The sequence below is a fragment of the Apostichopus japonicus genome, chromosome 11, assembly GCF_037975245.1.
Source record: "Apostichopus japonicus isolate 1M-3 chromosome 11, ASM3797524v1, whole genome shotgun sequence".
Classification (NCBI taxonomy): Eukaryota; Metazoa; Echinodermata; class Holothuroidea; order Aspidochirotida; family Stichopodidae; genus Apostichopus; species Apostichopus japonicus.
The window spans coordinates 26,683,369-26,704,302 of record NC_092571.1 but is presented as its reverse complement, the minus strand read 5'-3'; the positions used below and the strand labels follow the sequence as shown (position 1 = coordinate 26,704,302).

At 36.7% G+C, this 20,934-nt stretch overlaps 1 protein-coding gene across 2 annotated transcripts; it reads left to right on the top strand.

The window, feature by feature from the left end:
• The first annotated feature begins 885 nt into the window (after positions 1 to 885).
• LOC139975825 (CTD nuclear envelope phosphatase 1A-like) lies at positions 886 to 20,860 on the top strand. Of its 2 annotated transcripts, XM_071984036.1 has the most exons (7): positions 919 to 1,177; positions 2,735 to 2,801; positions 3,913 to 4,028; positions 8,040 to 8,111; positions 15,940 to 16,056; positions 17,396 to 17,507; positions 20,476 to 20,860. In XM_071984036.1, the coding sequence occupies exons 1-7, from the start codon at positions 1,079 to 1,081 to the stop codon at positions 20,655 to 20,657; spliced, it is 765 nt and encodes a 254-aa protein (XP_071840137.1). In that variant the 5' UTR covers positions 919 to 1,078; the 3' UTR covers positions 20,658 to 20,860. The 2 variants fall into 2 exon arrangements, with proteins under 2 accessions (XP_071840138.1, XP_071840137.1); XM_071984037.1 differs by lacking the exon at positions 8,040 to 8,111 and having other exon boundaries at positions 886 to 1,177.
• Positions 20,861 to 20,934: the final 74 nt, after the last annotated feature.

Sequence of the window (20,934 nt, the reverse complement as noted above, 5' to 3'; positions counted from 1 at the left end):
TCTGGACCCCTAGGCCGGGCTCGTGTTCTATTCCAGGCTACCCCCGCCCCAACCCCCCCCCCCTCAGACTGACTATGTTTCTGCTTGAAGATGCCGAGAGACCAAGTAAAAAGGCACCATAATGATCGACTACACATATGGCTAAATGCCCAATAATAGAAAAACAATTTTGATAGTTTGATAAGCCAGGTTTATCAGCCGAGAATCCTGGATTTTCGCCCGGCGAAAAACCAAGATTTAATTTCAACCGAGAAACCTTGATTCTCGAATAACGCTTGGAATATCGAAAAACGCTTGGAAAATCTCAGATTTTCAATTTGTAGTCCAGGTTTATCAAAGTTATTTATATAAAAGCCTAGAATTTTAACTGAAAAATCCAGGTTTATCGTCGACAATCAAAGATTCTCGACCAACTCTTAAACCTAGATTTTCGACTGATAGAATTGATTATCAATCGATTAATCTGGATTATCAAGAATAAACAGGTTTTTCGATTTTCAATTTATTTGTCATTTTGCTTGCCTTACACGTACACGTTGTACAACAGCTATAGGGTGCAAACCCGGGATCCTCGCATAAAAATTAATACGATTCTGCGGTTGCTTGTCATTTACTTGGAGAGGACGCCTAAACAATGTTTATGAAAATATCAGTGAAATGCCACTTAACTGCAAAGTACCATACACGTAAACAGAGAGACATGGATGCTCAGAGCAGAAGTTCAACTCATCATAAGTGTATTAACAGTATCTCTTCTAAATGTACATACCAAGATTGAGATGATTGCTTTCCTTGGGACTTATTTGATCGTAAATTATCGATTTATTTACATGTATTGCACACAATGACAGATATGTCTGCCAAAGGTAAACCATGTGATCAAACATGTGGTGCCTGTATATTGTATGAGGGGTCATGGGTGAGAACTACTGGACTGGGAAAATTTACGGAGCGATATTAGTTTATAACGCTTAACGGGAACTGCAACGGAAGTTGAAAGATCTACACACGTACATTTAAATTATCAAGTATAAACATTTCTCCTAATCTTACACAGTACTAGCAAAATACCAAATAAATGCCTACTTTTTTCCTAATGGGTTTTCGGATGGTGATATTAGTTGCGTCGAAGTTGTGGGAGTTTTTTTGCTGTCTAATCAGGAAGAACTGTAGGAAGGTAAAGCCTAGCCTACATTACATTAGTAACGACCTACTAACAGTACTAGCGTTATATAAGTATTATTAGGCCTATGTAGGCTCAGTATGAAAGGCGGGCGCTATTCCAATACCAATGCATAGCCTAGGCCTAAGTTAGGTCTAATTTATATGAACCGATGAGTTAATTATTCCGCTCAATTTTAGCCTACAACAGTTAGTACTAATGTTGCTTTGCTATTACATATTTATTGATAGTAGTTTTCAAGCAATGTCATACAATACTCAATCTAAAGCAAATAGTTATGATTTTAAATCATTATTACTATATTTTCCCAAGTACTAGGCTATATATGCAGAATACAGTAGTGTACATATAGCAAGTTTGGTTGTCCGACAAAGTAGCAACATTACAAATAATGACCAATTTGTACATTATAGCCTAGGATTGATGTTTAGATTCAGTAAATAGAACACCAGCCTTTGGCCATTAAAAATTCTAAGCGTCGGTCATTGGCCTAACTACTCCTTTGACTTTCATCTCGAAAGTGATGGAGGGTGATACCAAATTTTAACTGTTTTCCTATATTACGCGGTAGTCAATGCAATCTGTACTTGATGTGTATTAGCAAATAGTCGTCAGTTAGATGACCCCCAGAGCTGATTATAGTTTTCCGATCAGATATTTGGACAACAATTTAAAAAAGGGCCTTTATTGATATTTTGGAAAACAAATTTTTGTTTTGATACTATCGCGATAATTTTTGCCAGAATCGATATTACGCCTTCACTATTTCTTAGAAACATTCTTGAAATTTGTGTGTATGACACTATAAGCTCTGTACAACAATGTTGCATGCAACGATCTGAAACTGCAATTTTAATGTTTGTTTGTATGACCATGTCAAATTGTTTAAATCACAATCGCAAATATATATTTAAACATTGAACGTACAGTGCTCTGACAGCATATATGTTTCATAAGATGTGAATAATCAAAGGAAATATAAAGTGTACATACTGTATGTTCAAGCTGACAGTAATGATTGAGTTTTACTACATGTAACGTGCAAGCATCATTTGACACTTGCTTTCTGCAAGCACAAAGACTCTCTCACTGGTGGTCTTTAGAAACAAACTTATGACAAGAAACATATGCAGTAAGGTCACTCCATTTTGTGCTTCAATTATGCAAGTACAGTACTGTTTCCTGTACCCTTCATGCCCCCATTATGTAATCAACGACAGCCCTACTGTACCTCTGTCAGTACCCTGCCCTAGGCCTACTGTCGGTACGATGCTCTAAGCACACAGTTGTAGGTACCCTGCCCTAGGCCTACTGTAGGTACCCTGCCCTAGGCCTGCTGTAGGTACCATTCCCTAGGCATACTGTAGGTACACTGCCCTGCTGGCACTCTTCATATGATGCCAAGCTACAGTACAGTACTTGGCCTCAAATAGCTTAATTTGATATGGCTTTATATACTGTATGTTATCAAAGAAAATGAATGCATGTTATTGTTACATGATATATTTAGCTGACAATTAATAACATTGGTGTCTTTCATTCTCTTTACAGATTATTCAATACCAGACAGTTAAATATGACATATCTCCTTTATGCCCCATCTCTAGGCACAAACTTCGTAAGTATGAATGGAAATCCTGATTTTTATGCTTGATTTAGAAGTAATTTTGTTGAGCAGTACTGAAATAATTATTAATTAGTGAAGTTTGAATCACCACAGCTTTAAACCAAATATGATCAATGATCTGTGTGTATGGATGCAGTATTTTTGTCAACATTTGACCTAGAACTGACTGTCAGACTTATATCAGAACTGATATGAAAGTGAACATTACCACATGAGGGAATTTAGGTCAAAGGTCAGCCTTGGTTAATATTGTATCCATGTCATTTAAATTATAGCAGTGCTCTTAAAGTTGAACAAATACCTCACTGGTCATCTAACACGGTTTTCTACAGTATATATGACATACTGTACAGCACTTAATGACAGCCAAACACACCACACTGGATGCTACTCACTGTTCACATAGTATATATGCACTTAACATACAACTTTAGTTATAAATGTTATAAGTTTGGTACAGTATCATGTCTTTCATTCTGTACTTTAGACAATTCTCAAAGTGGTTTCACTGGTTTCCAGACCTCAATGTGGGATTGCCTTTTCATAAATTTACCTTTTTCTCTTTTTTTTAACCAACACTTTGGTTGCTGTTATATATGATTCCGAGGTTTATAGTAATTAATGTCACAATTTCACTCACAAATAATTAACGATACAGTATGCATGCTTAATTGGAGGCTGTAAGTCAAAATTGTCAACGTCAGTATTGATCTTGCATTGGATGCTTGAATGAACAGACTTGTTCAACGAAGCAGAAATGTGGCTGACATGGAAACTTGATCACATGGAATATTAAATTAATTTGCAATATAAACCTGGCGTGAAGCCAATTGCCTGGTATTTATAATGGATTACTGTAAAAGCAAATATTTACAATTTTTTTTTCTACAGTATATCCCTGTATGTAAATCATGCAGGCCAATTTTATTATTTGTGAAATCTGAGCTTGCTGTAGTTTAAAAAAAATATCATTTTAGAAAGTGTATAGTCTGTGCTAAAAACAGGCACTTGTTGTGCATGGTTTAGAACACCACAGCACTGAGATTACCTAGCACCACTGATGGGGGAAAAAATATCATTTTGTTCTTTCCTACTTCCACAGAGCTTGTTAAAAGGAAAACAATGATACTGGACTTAGATGAAACTTTAGTACATTCGCAACATGTGGGTAAAATGAGACCAAATAGACCCAGCACTCCACCTGATTTTGTACTTAAGGTATGTACCCTGTATGTAAGATATTTAATGTTTCCATTTAGAGAATATCATAAAGGTGTATAGGTGTACTGGAGTATAACATGTAGGACGTGTCGCTCAGTAAAATGTTGCAATTATTTTATAGTGCACAGTATGTAGGGTAAAGTACTGTACTTAAAGGCCCAGTCACATCTCACCGGATTGAAAGAACGGACAAGAGTACGCGCGAAAAACAGTCATCCGGTTATTTCCGTTGGCAAAAGTTGTCGCGCATGCATCTGGGGGTTGCAGCGTACCGGACGTTCAACGGCGAAAATGAATTACAAACGTACAAGGGACGGACAGCAACGGACGAACAACGGATGAACAATGGAGCAACAACGAACGAACTAACGAACACCAACGGATAGTAACGAATTTACAACGGAAAATTAACAGATAAAGAACATACAAAACGTAGGAGTACCGGAAAAGTAACGGACATACCGGACTAGCAACGGAGAAGAAACGGCCTAAAACCTGGGCTTCCGGAGTGCCTTGAAATCAGGGGGTATCCTCATGAAGTTGATGAGAGATTTTGGTCTTCCATTCGCAGCTCCTGCACTAGTTGGTCATAAAGACCACACTGCCGTCTTCTCTGTGAACCTAGCAAGGCCCTAGACCAGCATTTCAGCCGAGCACGTCTTTTCCTTCTCTTCTTGACTTGTTCATTGGTCTTGATGTTGGCTTCAATGATAAGCATCTGTGCTTGTAAAGCTGACACTGTGGTCTAAAGCTTGAATCTTTCTGAAGGGTCCATGATGTATGTGTTGACGGTAGAGGTTATAGGAGCAGAATGAGGCGTGGGACGCTTGGAGTGGACAAGGTGGAGGTGACGCTGCATCTCCGTTCTATGTCCGTCTGTTATACTTTCCTGGCCTGAGTTCTTCCGTTTCTTCCGTGTAACGTCCGTTACCTATCTGTTCATTGTCAGTTCTATTCCTTTGCACTTCCGTTATTTCTACGTTAGCGTCCGTCGAATATACGGTATATGTACTGCACTTCTACGTTCCATCCGTTCTTTGTCCGTTAATGATCCGGTGAGCAATAGCAATAACCAGAGACGAACGGAGAAATACAGTATGCCAAACACATACAGAACGAACAAAACGCATGAGAAACTGATAAAACGGAAGCGTAACGGATTAGTAACGAATAAATAACGGAGACATTTTTCGGTGGATGTCCGTTCCAAGTTTTATGCATGTTCAAAATCGACACCGGACAAACCGGACCCTTCCGGTAATGAAATGTAGATGGACGGAGGAGAACCGCATACTAAACGGATACTAACGTACATCAACGGAGTGCCATTTTTTGTCTTCGTTCCCTCTCCGTTATTGCAATCCGGTGAGATGTGACTGGGCTTTAAGGTTGCTTGAAGTTGTGAATGTATGGTACATTGGATAGAGCAGGCAAAGGCTCATGGAAATGTTGTACAGAAAGATGTGCTGACTACTGTAGGTAACTGGTAACCATTTATTGTGTTGTCTACAGTATATATCACTGTACGTGAACATTGTACACAGTAATGTATAGGTGTGTCTATCAATTCTATCAGCAACCTACAGACTTATTAGTTTATATCATGGGTCAGTTCTTTTAAAACCTGGACATAGAGTACATGAATATTCATGACATGAAGGCAATGTGTGCAACTTACTATGGAGGAGTGTAATGACCATTCATGTTACAGTACTTATAATAAATATTGCATGAGCTATTTCCTGCTTCATTAGCCAGATCTGTTTCTGTATCAGGATGTGACGCTGTTTTAAGGTAGAAAGATCTCGGATAACAATTATAAAGTACTGTAAGTAGCGTGAATTGTGTACTATATAAACTCCAGCCACTACAGCAGTAAAAGTAAAGTGGGTTAGGTGCAGTACTTACCACACAGTTCCATTTAGCAAACAGGTTGTTTACTGGTAGGGATGAATGAAAACAGAACCCAGCTGTAAAGATGCCACTCATCCACCCCAGTTCCCCCCCCTACACCTCCCACTCAAACACCCATATCTACTTACCTCCCCCCACTCACCCACTCAACCATTGGTTCCATTAACCATTGGTGCCATTGTTGAGACCCTCTGTTTACAATTTAGCATTCATGTGACATATAACCATCAACATTACTAACTTTAAGTTTTGTTTATTTACTGGATCAACGTTTAGCACTCAAGAGTCAAGATACAGCACATTGTATCAATTTGTGTGTCTGTTACTGTGTGTCTGTATGTTCATGTAGCCATTGTCTGGGTGCAGTTGTGGTCAATTTTAATTTCACTATTTAAAGGAGAAGCAATCCCATCCACCATCATCATCTTGTGTTCTAAAGATTTTTGCGATTGAAAAACATCCATCCAAATGTTGAAACAAAAATTTTGTCTCCTTAATTTTTAAGAGAGCCAAGGTTTCCATGTTTTGTAAGGTTAATTTTGTACCTCTGTTTTTCTGCTAATATTTTAATGGTGAAGTCAGTAATTAATGTAGTGCCTTTAGTGAAACAAAGACAGTGGTAAGTAATGTACACAATGTACAACTTTTAGCATCATCTGTTCAACATTACCTACTACCATACAGTATATACATCACAAACTGAAAACAATGAAAAACATGAGATACAGATCTCAAGCAGTGTACTCTCTACATAGCACTGCTCTGTAGGATGTCATAAATAGGGCTTGCACAAGTCTTTGTCACGTTCAATTATATCAAGAACCGTGAACACTTTTATCTCCGAAGAGAGAAGATTTATCTTTGTTGTTTTTGGGGAATTAAATCATTCAGTAAATGGATCAGTTTGATCCTATTGTGTATTTTGATAGTTGAGTTTCAATGATCTTCCGTTAGTCCTTTAAGTAGGCCCCTTAATCTGTTACAGACATCTTTCTGGAAGTCAACCTCGCCAAAGTGAAACCTTGGTTGTGTTATACAGTATACATGTACAGTAAAGGTATTCACTAAATGTAGATATATGATGCAGGAAATGAGACCTGGGTTTGAATGTCTACTGCCCTAGGCTTTACAATGTGTAGTTCTGACAAGCTGCTATAAAACTGTTTTATGTTCAGACAGACTGTTGATGTAAATGATTGGTACTGTAGAACTTGTAGCAGAAAACTGAAGGCGTTCAACACCCACTCAATTTCTTCTTTCCCCTCACTATTAACCTCTTGCATATAGATTGTTCTTTAAATAGTCTCTGATGAACCGTTATTGAAAGCATAGTTTGAAATTCGATGCAGTTGAAAGGTAAACAGAGAATGGCCAAAGTCGGCAGTACTGTCAGAAAGAACAGACCCAACTGACGTACAGTACTCCGTGTTGGTTCAGATTGTATCACAATATTTGTCATCAGTTCAGTAAATTTACAAGTCCAGGATTTATCATCCAGTGGTCAATTATTTGAGTGCCTGCTAGACAAACATTTGTTTCTTTGCATAATGTCTTCTCTAGTTCAGTCTTCTAACAGTTACCAGAGGTTTACAACATTACATTTGCTTGCACAGTCATATTTGTGTACTACTTGCAAGAACAGACGATGAAAATTTGAACTCCAGGGAGTGGTGGAGGGGAGTGGTGGAGGGGAGTGTTGGAGGGGAGTAGTGGCAGGGAGCTGGAGGGCATAGTAAACTTCCAAATTACAGGAGACCGTGATGCAAGCATGTATAAAAGTGTGACTACATTTGCATAAATTTCAATCTGTTGGAAATCATTTTCTTTGTTGGAGAAGGATACAGTACGATTAACAGAATAGTACAGTAGCTGCGCCCATTGGCCCTCCACTCCCCCCCCCCCACTTGGCCCACTTCTCAACAACCATACAGTAGTTTAGATCATGCACTGGCAGAAAACAAAGTGTGTAGTGGGATTTATTTAGTTGTATTACTGTAGTTTATAAGATACTTAAAATGACTGTGTTGAACTCCCTTTTTTTTGGCAGTACAAAACTTTAATTAAAATATTTCTTAATATTTTCTCTTTTTGCAGATTACTATAGATGGTCTTCCTGAAAGGTTTTATGTTTACAAAAGACCTCACGTTGATTTCTTTTTGAATGTTGTAAGTATTTTTTAAATTTTTTTTGCTACTTGTTTTAAGAGTTTATAAATGTGTCGATTCACTTTCATTGTAAAAAAAATTGCAAATACAGTATACAGTATATGTACTGTGCAATAGTTCAGAGTACCCTCCAAAATACACAATGACACTACAACCAGAGTATTGACTGCTAAATTTATTTGTAAGTTACAATCTGTGATGATATCGCTCAAATTGAAATATTACCCCAGAAATTTGTAGCAGTACTTAGGAACGTGGCGGTGATAATCAAAGATTTACATTGTCCCGGACTATTCAAATGACTTGCAATTTACAGTACAGGTCTTTTCCTGGACCCTGTTTCCAAAACAGTATTCTAGGTCGTTACAGTGTGATGACATTATTGACAAGTATCATACATTTACAGTATGTTAATATCCTGTTCTATAAGATTTTTAGTTATTGGTATATGGTTGTCCCTTGGACAATCAGGGAGGGTTTACTGTTTGGTTGTCGTACCAGCAATTTGTATGGCCCAAAAAATATAGTAAAATAACCATGACCAATATGTACACAATGCTGTAGGAGTGATATGTAGGGTTTGTTGGCAATGTATTTTTAACCAGTGCTTTAAAATAGGGGTATTCATTGACAATGCAATTTGAACTTGTTTTAAACAACTAGTCCTCCCCCTGGACGACCTCCAAAGGTGATTGTGGGTCGCCCCGACAGAAAGTTGGTCGTCTGATGCGACCGAAGAGCCGCTAAAAGTTTTCCCTTTACTTCGAAGAAGTCAATACTTTTGATCTGTTAGTAAACCGATGTTTGACCGGAAAGAGTGAACCAAAACGATATACTGTTGACCAGTCTAGTGAATTTAGGATGATGGCCAGTGATGTTTTAAAGTCATTTGTAGCTTTGTTACAACACCTGTATGTCCGGCACATTGAAGGCATTTTATAATAAGTCTGCAGTCCGGCCACCTGAGGTTGGTAGTGTGGAACCAAAGGGAGTTGTGAAATTTGCATAAAGTCATACTGACCAACAAATTAATGGCATTTCTACCATTTTCAAAAATGTTATTAAATTTCCTCCCAACGTGTCAATCAGAGTCACGTGTGCTTTGGGATATTGCTGTTTTTAATATCTGCATAGCTATTAAAGTAACTTGGATTTTTGTTTTGTTTTTTGGTAGCAATACAGCCTGAAAATTCAGTTCTAGGTTGTAATTACATAAAACTAAAACAACAACAAATATAATAACAGGTTGCAACTCTCTGACAAAGGCTGTTATGAAAGACCAAGCATGAATACTAAAAGAGCTCACTTAGTTCATATGTCAAAACTTGGTGATAAAAAAGCAATGACTCAATGTCCTCTGAAATGCATTCATGACCAATTGTTCATTTCAGATATGTTTTTATCAAATGCATAGCTTGAATTGGAAGCTCAAAAAACAAATTCACTTATATGCAAAATTAAATGTCCCACTGAAACTAAATCTTGTATATTTCGCTAAATCATTCACTTTTCTTTTCGTACCTGATTTACCATCAAAATCATTGCAAAGTGTTTTCTCAAAATCAACTTATAAAGCTGCTCTAAAAACTTTTTGTTTTGGGAGACTGTATCTGAGAACAGACAGAAGAGTAAGTAATTAAATTGTGTATTTCCAATCTTTATTAATTATTAAACCACCAAGCCAGTTTTTTTAATTAACACACATAATTTGTGATGTCCTTTTGTACAGTACAGTACAGTAGGTCTTGTTATGCGTACATAGGTTTTGAACTTTGTACGTTTATCTGTTGCTATACTGTAACTGTTATTTACCAGATCTCCAAGATTAAAATTCAATATTTACTCTTCTCTTTCAGGGCTGCTTGTAAAAGTAATTAAATTATGTAAGTTGTATGATTTTAAGTTACGGTGTCACAGACTACAGTAGTCTAGGTGAAAGACTATTTAAAAGATTACAATATACATTACATTACAGTATGTCTGTATAGTAGACAAAGATTGCCTGTAATGTCATGTATATTGTACATAGATCTCATAATCTACATGTACTGTCTAGGCAGATCATACCCCAGCATTATAAAGTGATTATCTCAAAATCCTGTAGATAGGTAAAGATCCAATGAACTTCATACGTAGTACATCCAGTTTAGTAAAGTGAATAAACACCTTTACTGTTTTCTGTTGGAGGTCAAAGACCAACAGAGACTGTCTAGTTGGAATTGTTTGTATTAAACTTGATAAAACGCATTCCTTTACATGTCCAATTGATAGCGATGGACTTGTTTTGTTTTAAAGCGCCCAGAGTAGCTTCTTCGTGTGTCTGACTTGGTGCTATATAAATCCACTGTATTATTATTAATATTATTTCAAATTGTAAGACAGGTCTGGGAAATTCAAAATTGTCATGTTTAGGGAGCTGAAATACTTTATCTCTAGGTAAAGGTCTGAAAACCTTGTAAAAACAGCTCCCGAAGTAAGCCTTGTATGAATTTGATACATGATATAAAATGTAATGTAAATTAACTACACTTGTAGTGTGTACATACTTGAGAACAAGTAACCTACATTACAGTACATACTGTCTTTAGTAGAGGTCAAAGTCTGTAACCCTTGTTTACAAGAGCTCTGATTTCAAGCACAATATGAATGAACTCTATTCTTGACTTTTACAATATTATTACTGTACGCTGGTAGGCTACACATCAATGGATATGAGAATATCACCATTTACTGTATCATTCAACAATGATCAAAAACAGAAATCTTTTGTACAGTGTTATACAGTATGCCTTTTATGGAACAATTTTGGCAATGAGTCAATTTGCATTTAAGTTCTGCTTTCTGTTTAAGCTAAGGTCTGTATTAATGTTTATTTGAGTACAGTATTGTAGGTGACTACTATACATGTGTTGTACATAGTATCATATTATTTAGCTAAGATCTGCATACATTGAGTTGTACTACTGTAGTACTGTGCTCATACTGTAGTACAGTGGTTCGGGACGGAGTGTGGTTCTTTCCAGTAAAATTATCAAATGTTAAACAGTGGTATTACCACAATATATACAGTTAAGTTAGTTAACTGAAACTGCAAATGAAGCAAGGATACAGGATTGGAGGAAATTAGAATTTAAGTAGTCGACATCAAATAAGGATTGGAGAAAATTAGAATTTAGATAGTCGACATAAAATATTTGAATCAGATGTTCCCATGTAATTCTTTCCCAATTTTCCTGCAAATTTACTAAACTTTACAGTACAAAGTACAGTATTTCTCACCGAAAATGTTGTATATTATGCAGCTCATCAAAGTAAGACATATTTCCAGCTTTAACATGACCTCTGCACTAACATTCTGTAACCCAGACACCTCAAGGACTCTTAGTAAATTAATCACATGCACAAAGCAAACTATCAAAAATTGTCAAAAGTTTTTACTATTTTCTTTATTTTGGGGGTATAAGACTTGACACTTTCATGAAGTTGTTTTTAACAAAGTTCTTTCAAATTAAAAAACAATTTAATCATCCAAAAAAGCAATGAAAAATTTTTTCTTGATATTCATATTACTTCTTATTACCATTAACGGTTTTCAGTCTATTTGGAATTAAGTTCTACTGTACAGTATTGTATTGGAAGCTGTGCAATATGGTTGTGATACATACTGTACATGTTTGTATACATGTACTGTACAATCTGTGTGTGCATTATGAACGTATATCAACTACAGTAGTAGGTACATGATGTGCCTAGGTTCCATTGCAATATGTGGTATTGTGACTTATTTAACCTTCTATAAATAGTTTTGAGTATAAACAAGTAGAATAGTTCAGTTACAGTTCCTGAAGAGTCAAAGAAAGGTTACAATCCAAGCAAAGGAGTTCTTTGGTTCTCTTTTTCTGAGGTTTCTTCCATTTTGGCCAACATGTATTCCCTTGTCTATTATTGATTAAATTTGCATTGCATTTGCAAGCAATTCTACCAGCCTATTTCAGTATCTATTGTACCAACACTTTGCAATATAAACAACACATACTACACATTATTGTTGAAATTTGAAGGATCCAGTCAATGATACTGTAGTGCTCACTTGAAGGGCAGACTGTAGCATACTGTACATCCTCAAGCAGAACAACAACCTTGTCTTTTATCATTGTTTTGCCATTTGGACTTAAGAGATCAAGTGTGTACATTTCCGGAAATGTAAAAAAAGTTACTTACAGTTCTACAGCTGCCCTGGATGTTTTTGCTATGCAGAGATGTTTACTCAAAGGGTCAACTAATGTCGTTAATGTTTTCATCAAGTAAGGTTTAGTTGAGCACAGAAAATAATTTGTAGAAAATAGTAATAAACACTGACAAATTTTGTGGCTATAAAATCTCTTTCAATGTGCAGTCATGGTAGGGTTTTTCAAGTAATTTTTTTTCTTGAGTGCCAGAGAGATGCTTTGGTTGTGAACCAGACAGACAAAGATTAACTATACAGTTTGGAGATTGAGCTCTACAGTATACATGTGCAGTGTACAGTAGGCCTTCAAGGTGTTCAAGGCTAAGGTCTCAAGCTTGATCACAGTGTTCTAATAGTCAAGATTTGCATTTCAAAATTGAAGGAAATATATTTTTTTAAATGTTTTTGATTTGTTAAATGATAGCCTTGGGAGCAATTTTCTTAGAATCAAATGGTGTTATTTAATTGTTCCCTACAATTTTTTTTTTTTTTTTTGGGTGGGTGGGGGGGAAGGGCTTACTCTAGTTAAAGTTCAACTGTATATTTTTCATAAATCAGCATAGATGGAGTACACTGTACATTAGTATAGATGTCAAGATTGGCTTCATGCAATGAGTCACTAAATACCCAGAACTTTGTTAAATATAGATCTGGTTTACTATATTGTCTTCATATTTACATAAATTCCAAAACAATTCATGAATACAGTAATCACAGAACTAAGATTGGGATATAATTGTACAGTATTAAAGCGAAAGTAAGCTAGACACACGAACTAGCTAAAGAATTAGCCAAAATACTAAAGAAACTGTACTGTACTGTACTGTACTGTACTGTATGGTGATCTCTTCATTACACGTTCACAGCATATTTTGACTCTCGTAGCACTGGTTTTAACACGTTTCCCTAGCAGTCTACCTACAGTACTGTACGGTAGGCAAACAGTCTTGGCCTAAGGGGGTTCACGCTCTAATCTGTAGCTTTTCACAAATTGTATAGTAGACTCATGCTGTACATACTACTTCATTGAATGTGAAACACATTTTACCTTCAAGGAAATCAAATTTTACCGTAAATTGCTGAATACACATACATGTATTGTATGACACACTGTACATACTTGAGAAAGTACGTCCTGTTTTGCAAATGTTTAGGAAGTACAGTAAGATGCATTCCGAAAACAAGCAAAATTTTGATCGGGTGTGAGTGTACAATGCAGTATACATAGTAGAGGATGTTAGCCTGCAGTAAAAAAAAAAATTGTATTTTGACATTAATATTTGTATGTACAGTAAATGTGCTATACATTTTCCATTTTACAAGTAGTTGTACTGTACTGGACCATGTTTGGCGACTGCAGGGATACATGTACTCATCAATATTTGAGTACCAGGCAGATTTGTGTGAAAGTGTGATCCAAGTCTTGGTGGAGGGGTCTCAGGTGGGGTGCCCCTTCACCTTTGGAAAATGTTTACTAATGAAATAATGCTAAGACTGCAAATGGTGCTATTGTTTTCCTATTCTGATGCTAACGTCTGTGCCAAGTATTCACCCATATTTGGTAATGGTAAAATTTGTTAAATTAAGCATAAAAAAAGTGCCTGGAAGAAAATGTTTTGAAAGATACTGTAACTTGTGCTGGGCGGCATTCAGAACTGCCGGGCACATCCTCCGGAGATGCCAGCGTTATCACGTCCATGCACTTCATCAAGTATGTGCACATTGTACATGTATGTATTCTGCCGTGGTGCTGTGTGTTAAAGTTTTAAGACCAGGGTTCTGCCGCTGCCGGTCGGCGCCGGTCGGGCCCGACCAGCACGCTGAATTACCGACCGCCACAATCTGCCTGAGTGACTTTTCCGACCGGCACTTATTTTCGATAGGAACTCCAAAAAACAGCTCCATAGCCGGAGGGTCGAACGTACAGAAACAATCTGTTTGAGACTAGGGAAAATCCAGTTCATAACTGTTCAAAATATCCAACACATCACAGTGTCATACTTAGTAAAAATTACCAGAGTTCCGCATTCCAGACCAATGACTGTTTTCCGTTTCCAACTCCCGATCGTACTTTTGATAGTTTCATTTACATATATTTTTTATCGCGCGAGACACAGGCACTATCCAGCTAGCTAGTACGCATACGGCCGTTAACCTTCGTAGCGGGTGAATTTACATCATATTGCATAAGGCACGAGTGACAAGGGCTGGAAAACCTTGCGAACCGTCCTAACCAGGTTCGCGGGAAATCCGCGATGCACGCGGGAAATCTAGCCCGGCTGGCGAAAAAAAAAATCGGACAAAAAAAAAAAAAAAAATAGAAAAAAAAACGGGACGAAAAACAAAAAAAAACACAAAGGACAAATAAGTACATCTATTAAAAAAAAAAGTAAAATTTCACAAGAAAAGTTTCAGAAGCAAAAGGAAAATGTTCAGAGAGCGTGCTCTCAATTTTAGTCACAATACCAACGAGTAATGATGTGTCCCCAACCCACTTACAATGGCTATTTCGCAAGCTTCAGGGTATACGTGTCACACGGACACCCACGGCCCAGCGCGGGAAGGTTGCTGTAATAAATCAGCCTCGCGGGAAATGTTTTGAACAATATTGCCATTCCACGTTCTTTTATATTTGTATTGTATGTTGGTTAGTAAACGTTTTCTTTCGTGTGAATTTGACTTCAGTTCAGTGTTCCCACTAAGGTGCGGGATTCCCTTCAACTGACTCAGTAATCCCGCAAAGAAAACATTTGTCTGCTGGAAATCCCCACATCGTTTTTTGCATTCGCCATGAGTTTATACTCAATGTACAACTTATTCACTTGACCGTATAGAGAAAAAAAACTGAAAATCAATTGTGTACCAATTGTGTACGGAAAGGTGGTAGGATACACCTTTCAAATTTTACGAAAGATCGAGCAAAGCACTTTCGAAAAATTCACGCCAAACTTGCATATCGTACTAAATGCAACTAATGTCATGTAAACAAAGCTCTAGTGCATCCATTTATGAATATACCGTAAGACCACATCTGGTGTTAAGCGGGGGGGGGGGAAAGAAAGTATTTTCTAGCATTTCCAAAAATACCGAAAAAATAATATCCTACCATAGTTAAGTGTATAGCAAATAGCCTAACCACCTCGGCGGTTATAACGGATCTCACGTAACTACAAAATCACAACTAATTGTATTTTACGGAGTTTACGTTTTCTACAAGAACATGGAAACAATATTTAGCATTGAGTTAATCATTTATTTAATAGGCACCACCGGCTGGTCTGTACTCTGGTGCTCCAGATATTTGTCCTAACTTTTTTCATGAATTATGAAAAATTCCAGACATGAGATCTCATTTCAAAGCTGTCTACATGTGGCTCAGAATACTCGGGAAGGGCCGTTTCCGGCCATCTGGGGGGTTTCCAAAACCCCAAATTTTCTTGTACGCTCCGCGCCAACCGATGGTGGCGCTCCGCTTAGATAGTCCTGCCGGCACTCATTCCACCCTGGGCAGAACCCTGTAAGACGTATGAATATTTTCTCATTAATTATCGGAGGCATTAATGTCAATCATTGTTTCTGTCTCTCTATCTCTTTCCTCAGGTAAGCCAGTGGTATGATTTAGTTGTCTTCACAGCAAGCATGGAAATATATGGTTCACCCGTGGTAGAAAGGTTAGACAATGGAAGGGGGATTTTAAATAGAAGATACTACAGACAAGTAAGTATTTTAGTGTACTGTAAGCAAGCTTTAGTGGGACTGAATGGAAACAAACTGGACAAAGACATTCCTTGATATGTTATGGTAGATTCAGTGATGGACAAAGATTGTCCTACCCAATTTGAAGATATGGTCAAGAGGTTAAAGTGTCCTCTCCGTGACAATTAGGTTCCCAATTTAAAACTACAGTCTAGCATGGATTTAGTATTTTTGGTTTGCAAACTGGGACATGGCTCTGTCCTTTCAAAGGTTATAATGAAACAATTGTGTTCACCGTGGCTGTGATGGGGTTATAATGAGTGGGTGCCTACAGAAGCTGGGTCCGCTCTGTCATATGGACAGCTAGTTGTGAGTCTCAGTATAGTCTGGACACTCATCGAAACAGGAAAAGAATGTATGTAAGCCGGCATTCATCCACAATTTAGGGATTAAATCAAAAAACTGACATTGGCTTCCTTAAACCCTTGAGAATTATATCTGTAAATTCAATACCAAACCACTTTGGGCTGTGTCTTTATGTAAAAAACAATTGTACAGTACATTGAAAGATTTTTAAAAGTCATGGTCATTTTGGCATACAGTACATATTCTAGCAATTTTGGGGCTCTTTGACCTGTCATCAGGGATTGTCAAGTGATCTGAAACAGTGTTGCTGTACAAACTTGTACAGTATCATTTGATATTGGATTACTGTATACAGAACATACAATCTCAATGGTCCCTGAGTGACTGCAACCAGCTGACATCTTTAAATCAAATGAATGCTCTAGTCATTATGGCAATTAATTTATTAAGTACTAAACACTCTCTGTTCACATTATTTGGAAAACAGTTGAAGTACTGTACCTAGAGTACTGAATGTAAAGAAAATGCAAAGGCCAATTTTGTAAATAATTATCTGATCTGATCTGATCTCACAGGAGTCGAAGAAACAGAATTTGAAATTTTGTTTTTCAGAATTTCTACTTTCAATAGGCAATATAAATTTGCTTTTGTATCTTAATGAGACTGAGTGCCATAAAACTGCACAATTAACTACGGAAGTAGCATTTTTTGGATCGGAAAGAAATCCGAGCACAAAACGAACGTTCTAGACACTTTGGGTGGTAGGAGGATGAGAAGGGAGGTCATTGGCCGCAGGTTTCCAACCATAGAGGGCCCACAGTGTTAAAAGGTTACCAGTTCACTCTAGATAAGTTAGAAAGAGAGTGCTGAGGTTATGAGGAGACAGGTAAGCTCCTCACTGGTAAACATCCAACTCGGTAAGTTCAGGAATTTTCACTAATTGGTTAATGCTTAATACTTTCAGTGAGCTTGATTTCTTTGTTTTCTTTTCCAGCATTGTAAACCTGACTCTGGTTATTATGCCAAAGACTTATCAGCTGTTAATAGCGATCTTTCTTCTATATTTATTGTTGATAATTCTCCAAGCGCCTACAGACTTTACCCAGGTAAGTATTCAGGAGACAACCATTATATCTATGATTGTGATTTACAAAAGCAGTATCAATTTGTTTTGTGTGGTGCGTAGATTTTTAGTTAAAGTTAACCTATATTGTTAACTTACTTGCTTGTTACCGGTTGTCAAATTGGTTGTTATCACATTGATAAGTTACTATGACTCTTCTTTAAATCCAGTTATGGGTGAATATTCTGTGGCTTGATCACACTGGTGAAATTAAGTGTCCTTCCAACCCATATCACAAATTTTAATTTAGGGAGTTTTTCCCAAATACTGTACCTCCATATTGAAGCTACCAATCAAAGTTGAAGGCTTTCAAAACTGCTCTGCTAAATTTAACAAAAAATTATACCTTGCTTATAAATGTACAGTATGTGTAGCTCAAAAAAGGATGCACCAGTAATTGGCAATGAACAGAAATTAAAATTGCACATCAAATTGGTGGGACACAAGAATGTTCATACAGTATGTGTAGTAAACAGTTTAGTACTTATTCAGATCTCTGGGTCTTATTAATCCATGGTTATACAGACACTATGTTTAACTATTATTTGGATTTGTCAAACCGAACCTTAAAAACCCAACTAAAAATTAGTACATGTGGTTCCATCATCTCGGTTACATGTTTTTGTAATACCTTTTTGTGTGGCTTGCCTTTTGGAACTGATCTACTCAGATCTACAATATTCAGTGGTTTTGAAGGCAGATAGATATTACTGATGCATAATGCCACTCAGAAAACGAGAATGGTCTAGCTTTGGAATGACTTGTCTGGGTCTGAAAAATGTGTGGAAAACAGTTTTTTATCTCGCCAAGGCTCGGTTGTTGGGTGTTCACACATTATGCACAGAAGTCTTTCAAGAATGAACCCAATCGGTCAAATTTGTTTAAGTCTGTAGATTAGTCAATCTTTCAAAGTTAGTTTAATTTGTTTTTGTACTTTAAGTACAGTACTAGATGGATTGCACAACTAGACCAGTACTTGAATTGCTGTTGAAACAATGTAACATGGTTCTATTGCAGCTAGCTTATTTCCATACATGTATCACTATATCCTGGTATCAGCAAGAGAATAGGCACAAGACACTTCGATTGTTCTTAAAAGTTCCTCTGTTTTGTAAATCTTGTTGATAAGTTAGACAACTACTGTGCCAGCACAAGTTATACTGTGCATCACAGTACACAATAATAGAGTGTTGCAAAAGTGATAAAAAATCCAGCTTAGTTTAGATTAATTTAGTGTGTAGTTTTAATTATTTTGTTTTTGCTGCTCAACTAGACCAATAGCAATTATACAGAAACATGTGCTATTGCAATTGAAACTAACAACATCCTATTGTTGCAAAATTTCTTCTAGGTATTAGTACTGTATGTCCTGGTTTAACCTGCTTGAAAACAGGAACAACACACTTTTGGCTAGCTTCCAGTTACATTCTGTATTCCTAGAAGCTTGTCGGTATGTGAGACTGGCTATATAATAAAAACAGACAGCTATCCAGTACATTAATAATGAGTCTGCACTCACATTGAACCTTTGCATAGTGATTTATCATCATGACCGACTCGTGGGTGAATCACAGTGCTGTATTTACGTTAGCCATTTGTAGGTAATGATCATTATAGTCAGACAGTACAATTTTATACTACAGCTAGTTGCAATACATTTGACCCACAATATGACCTTCTTTCAAAGTTGTTTTTAAGAGTTGTTGAAATAAAATGCTGCAAAACTATCTCATGTGAATATAACTCAGAATGGATGTTACCTCAAGTGTGGTTTGGACACTGAAACAGACATGAAACTACTGTACGGCGGCAATAGTACATATGTGACTACAAGAACATGTTCCCATGTACAACTTATTTTGTTATTCAATTTTGAAAGCGGATCTGGTAGTATAGGTCTGTAACTTTTTATAACATACAGTGCAGTCTGATACCCTTCAAGCACACACAGCTCTGTTAGTAAATTCATATTTCAAACATCAAGAAGAAAACCTTACTCTCCTGTTCTGTAGATCTTTGTTATTTTTGAAAACCCAACACAAACGTCTACCGTAGTCCTGCTAAGTTTTCAGCATTTTATACAGTAAATTGAGCCTTTCTGATTCCTTGACATTTGGCATTACCAGATGGTAAGTAGAAGAATGTTGATCGCATTATGATGATGTAATTTGAAACTCTGAAAGACACAATGGCGCTACTTCAATCGTAAAAGTTTTTGATGTCGTGAACAGACGCAATGTGGTCCTTTTTGGGGTGAAGCTCTAGGCTATAATAGGCAAAAGGGGTAATAAAAATTCCACCACTTTCTGAGTTATATTGGTCATAATTCTAGTTACAGTATATATGGTTATTTCAACCAGTACCCTATGTTTTGCTTGATTTACTGTACTGTATCATGCCACGCTAAACAGATACAGTATGGTACAGTACTTGTTCTACGATATCAATGTGTCAAATGTTAAAGAAGTTTAGTGCGACTCAGAATATTCTATTCGATTTCAGCTTGAGGTTTGCTTAGCTACAGTATACCTGTTCACTGAATTCAAAGCATTATTATATTATAAAGATGTGAAATTTTGTTATTGATAATTCTTTACCATTTAAGTAAAATGATAGTTAATACTTTCATTGATGATGTAGCCCCCTGTCACTTGCCAGATAAATGCACTCATAAAACTGAAAAAAAATATGAAACATTCAAAACTCCACAAAAATAAATTCAAACTATTTAAAAAATTTATTTTTTATTTTTTAAATTGCTTTTTTAATAATGAAGATTTTTTTGTCAGATTGTGTAACTGATGTTTACATTCATGACATAGATTCAAATGAAATGCATATATCACTGAAGCTGAACAAAGTATGCCAAGAGATCTGCTTGTGACAATGTTGTACCACTCTGAAGATTCCATCCTAATGATATCTCCAATAATCTTGTTCTTCTTCAACAGATAACGGCATACCAATCCTTTCGTGGATGTCTGATGCGTCTGACATCAACCTTCTCAGTCTACTACCGTTTCTCGACGCTCTCAGGTTTACCAGCGACGTAAGATCAGTTTTAAGAAGGAATTCATACACTGTGTCTTGGAAGAAGAAATCCATAGGACACATTACTCCTCTGAAGACGTAAAAAATTGCGCTATAATCTCTCTCTCTCTTTCTTTGAGTAGAGAACATCGTTTGGTTATTTTTTTTCCATGAATATACTTTTTTAGCATTTATCCCAGCTGTGTTGGGGGTGTACATAAAGAAGTAGTTGCAATGTAGATAGAAAACAAATTTGAAATACTTCACTCTAAACAAAGGAATCCAAAAACACAAAAAAATCCACAATTTGTGTTACCTTTTTTCCTTTATTTTCAATGCTGCAGAATTTTATGTAAAAGAAAATTACGATTTCATAGTAT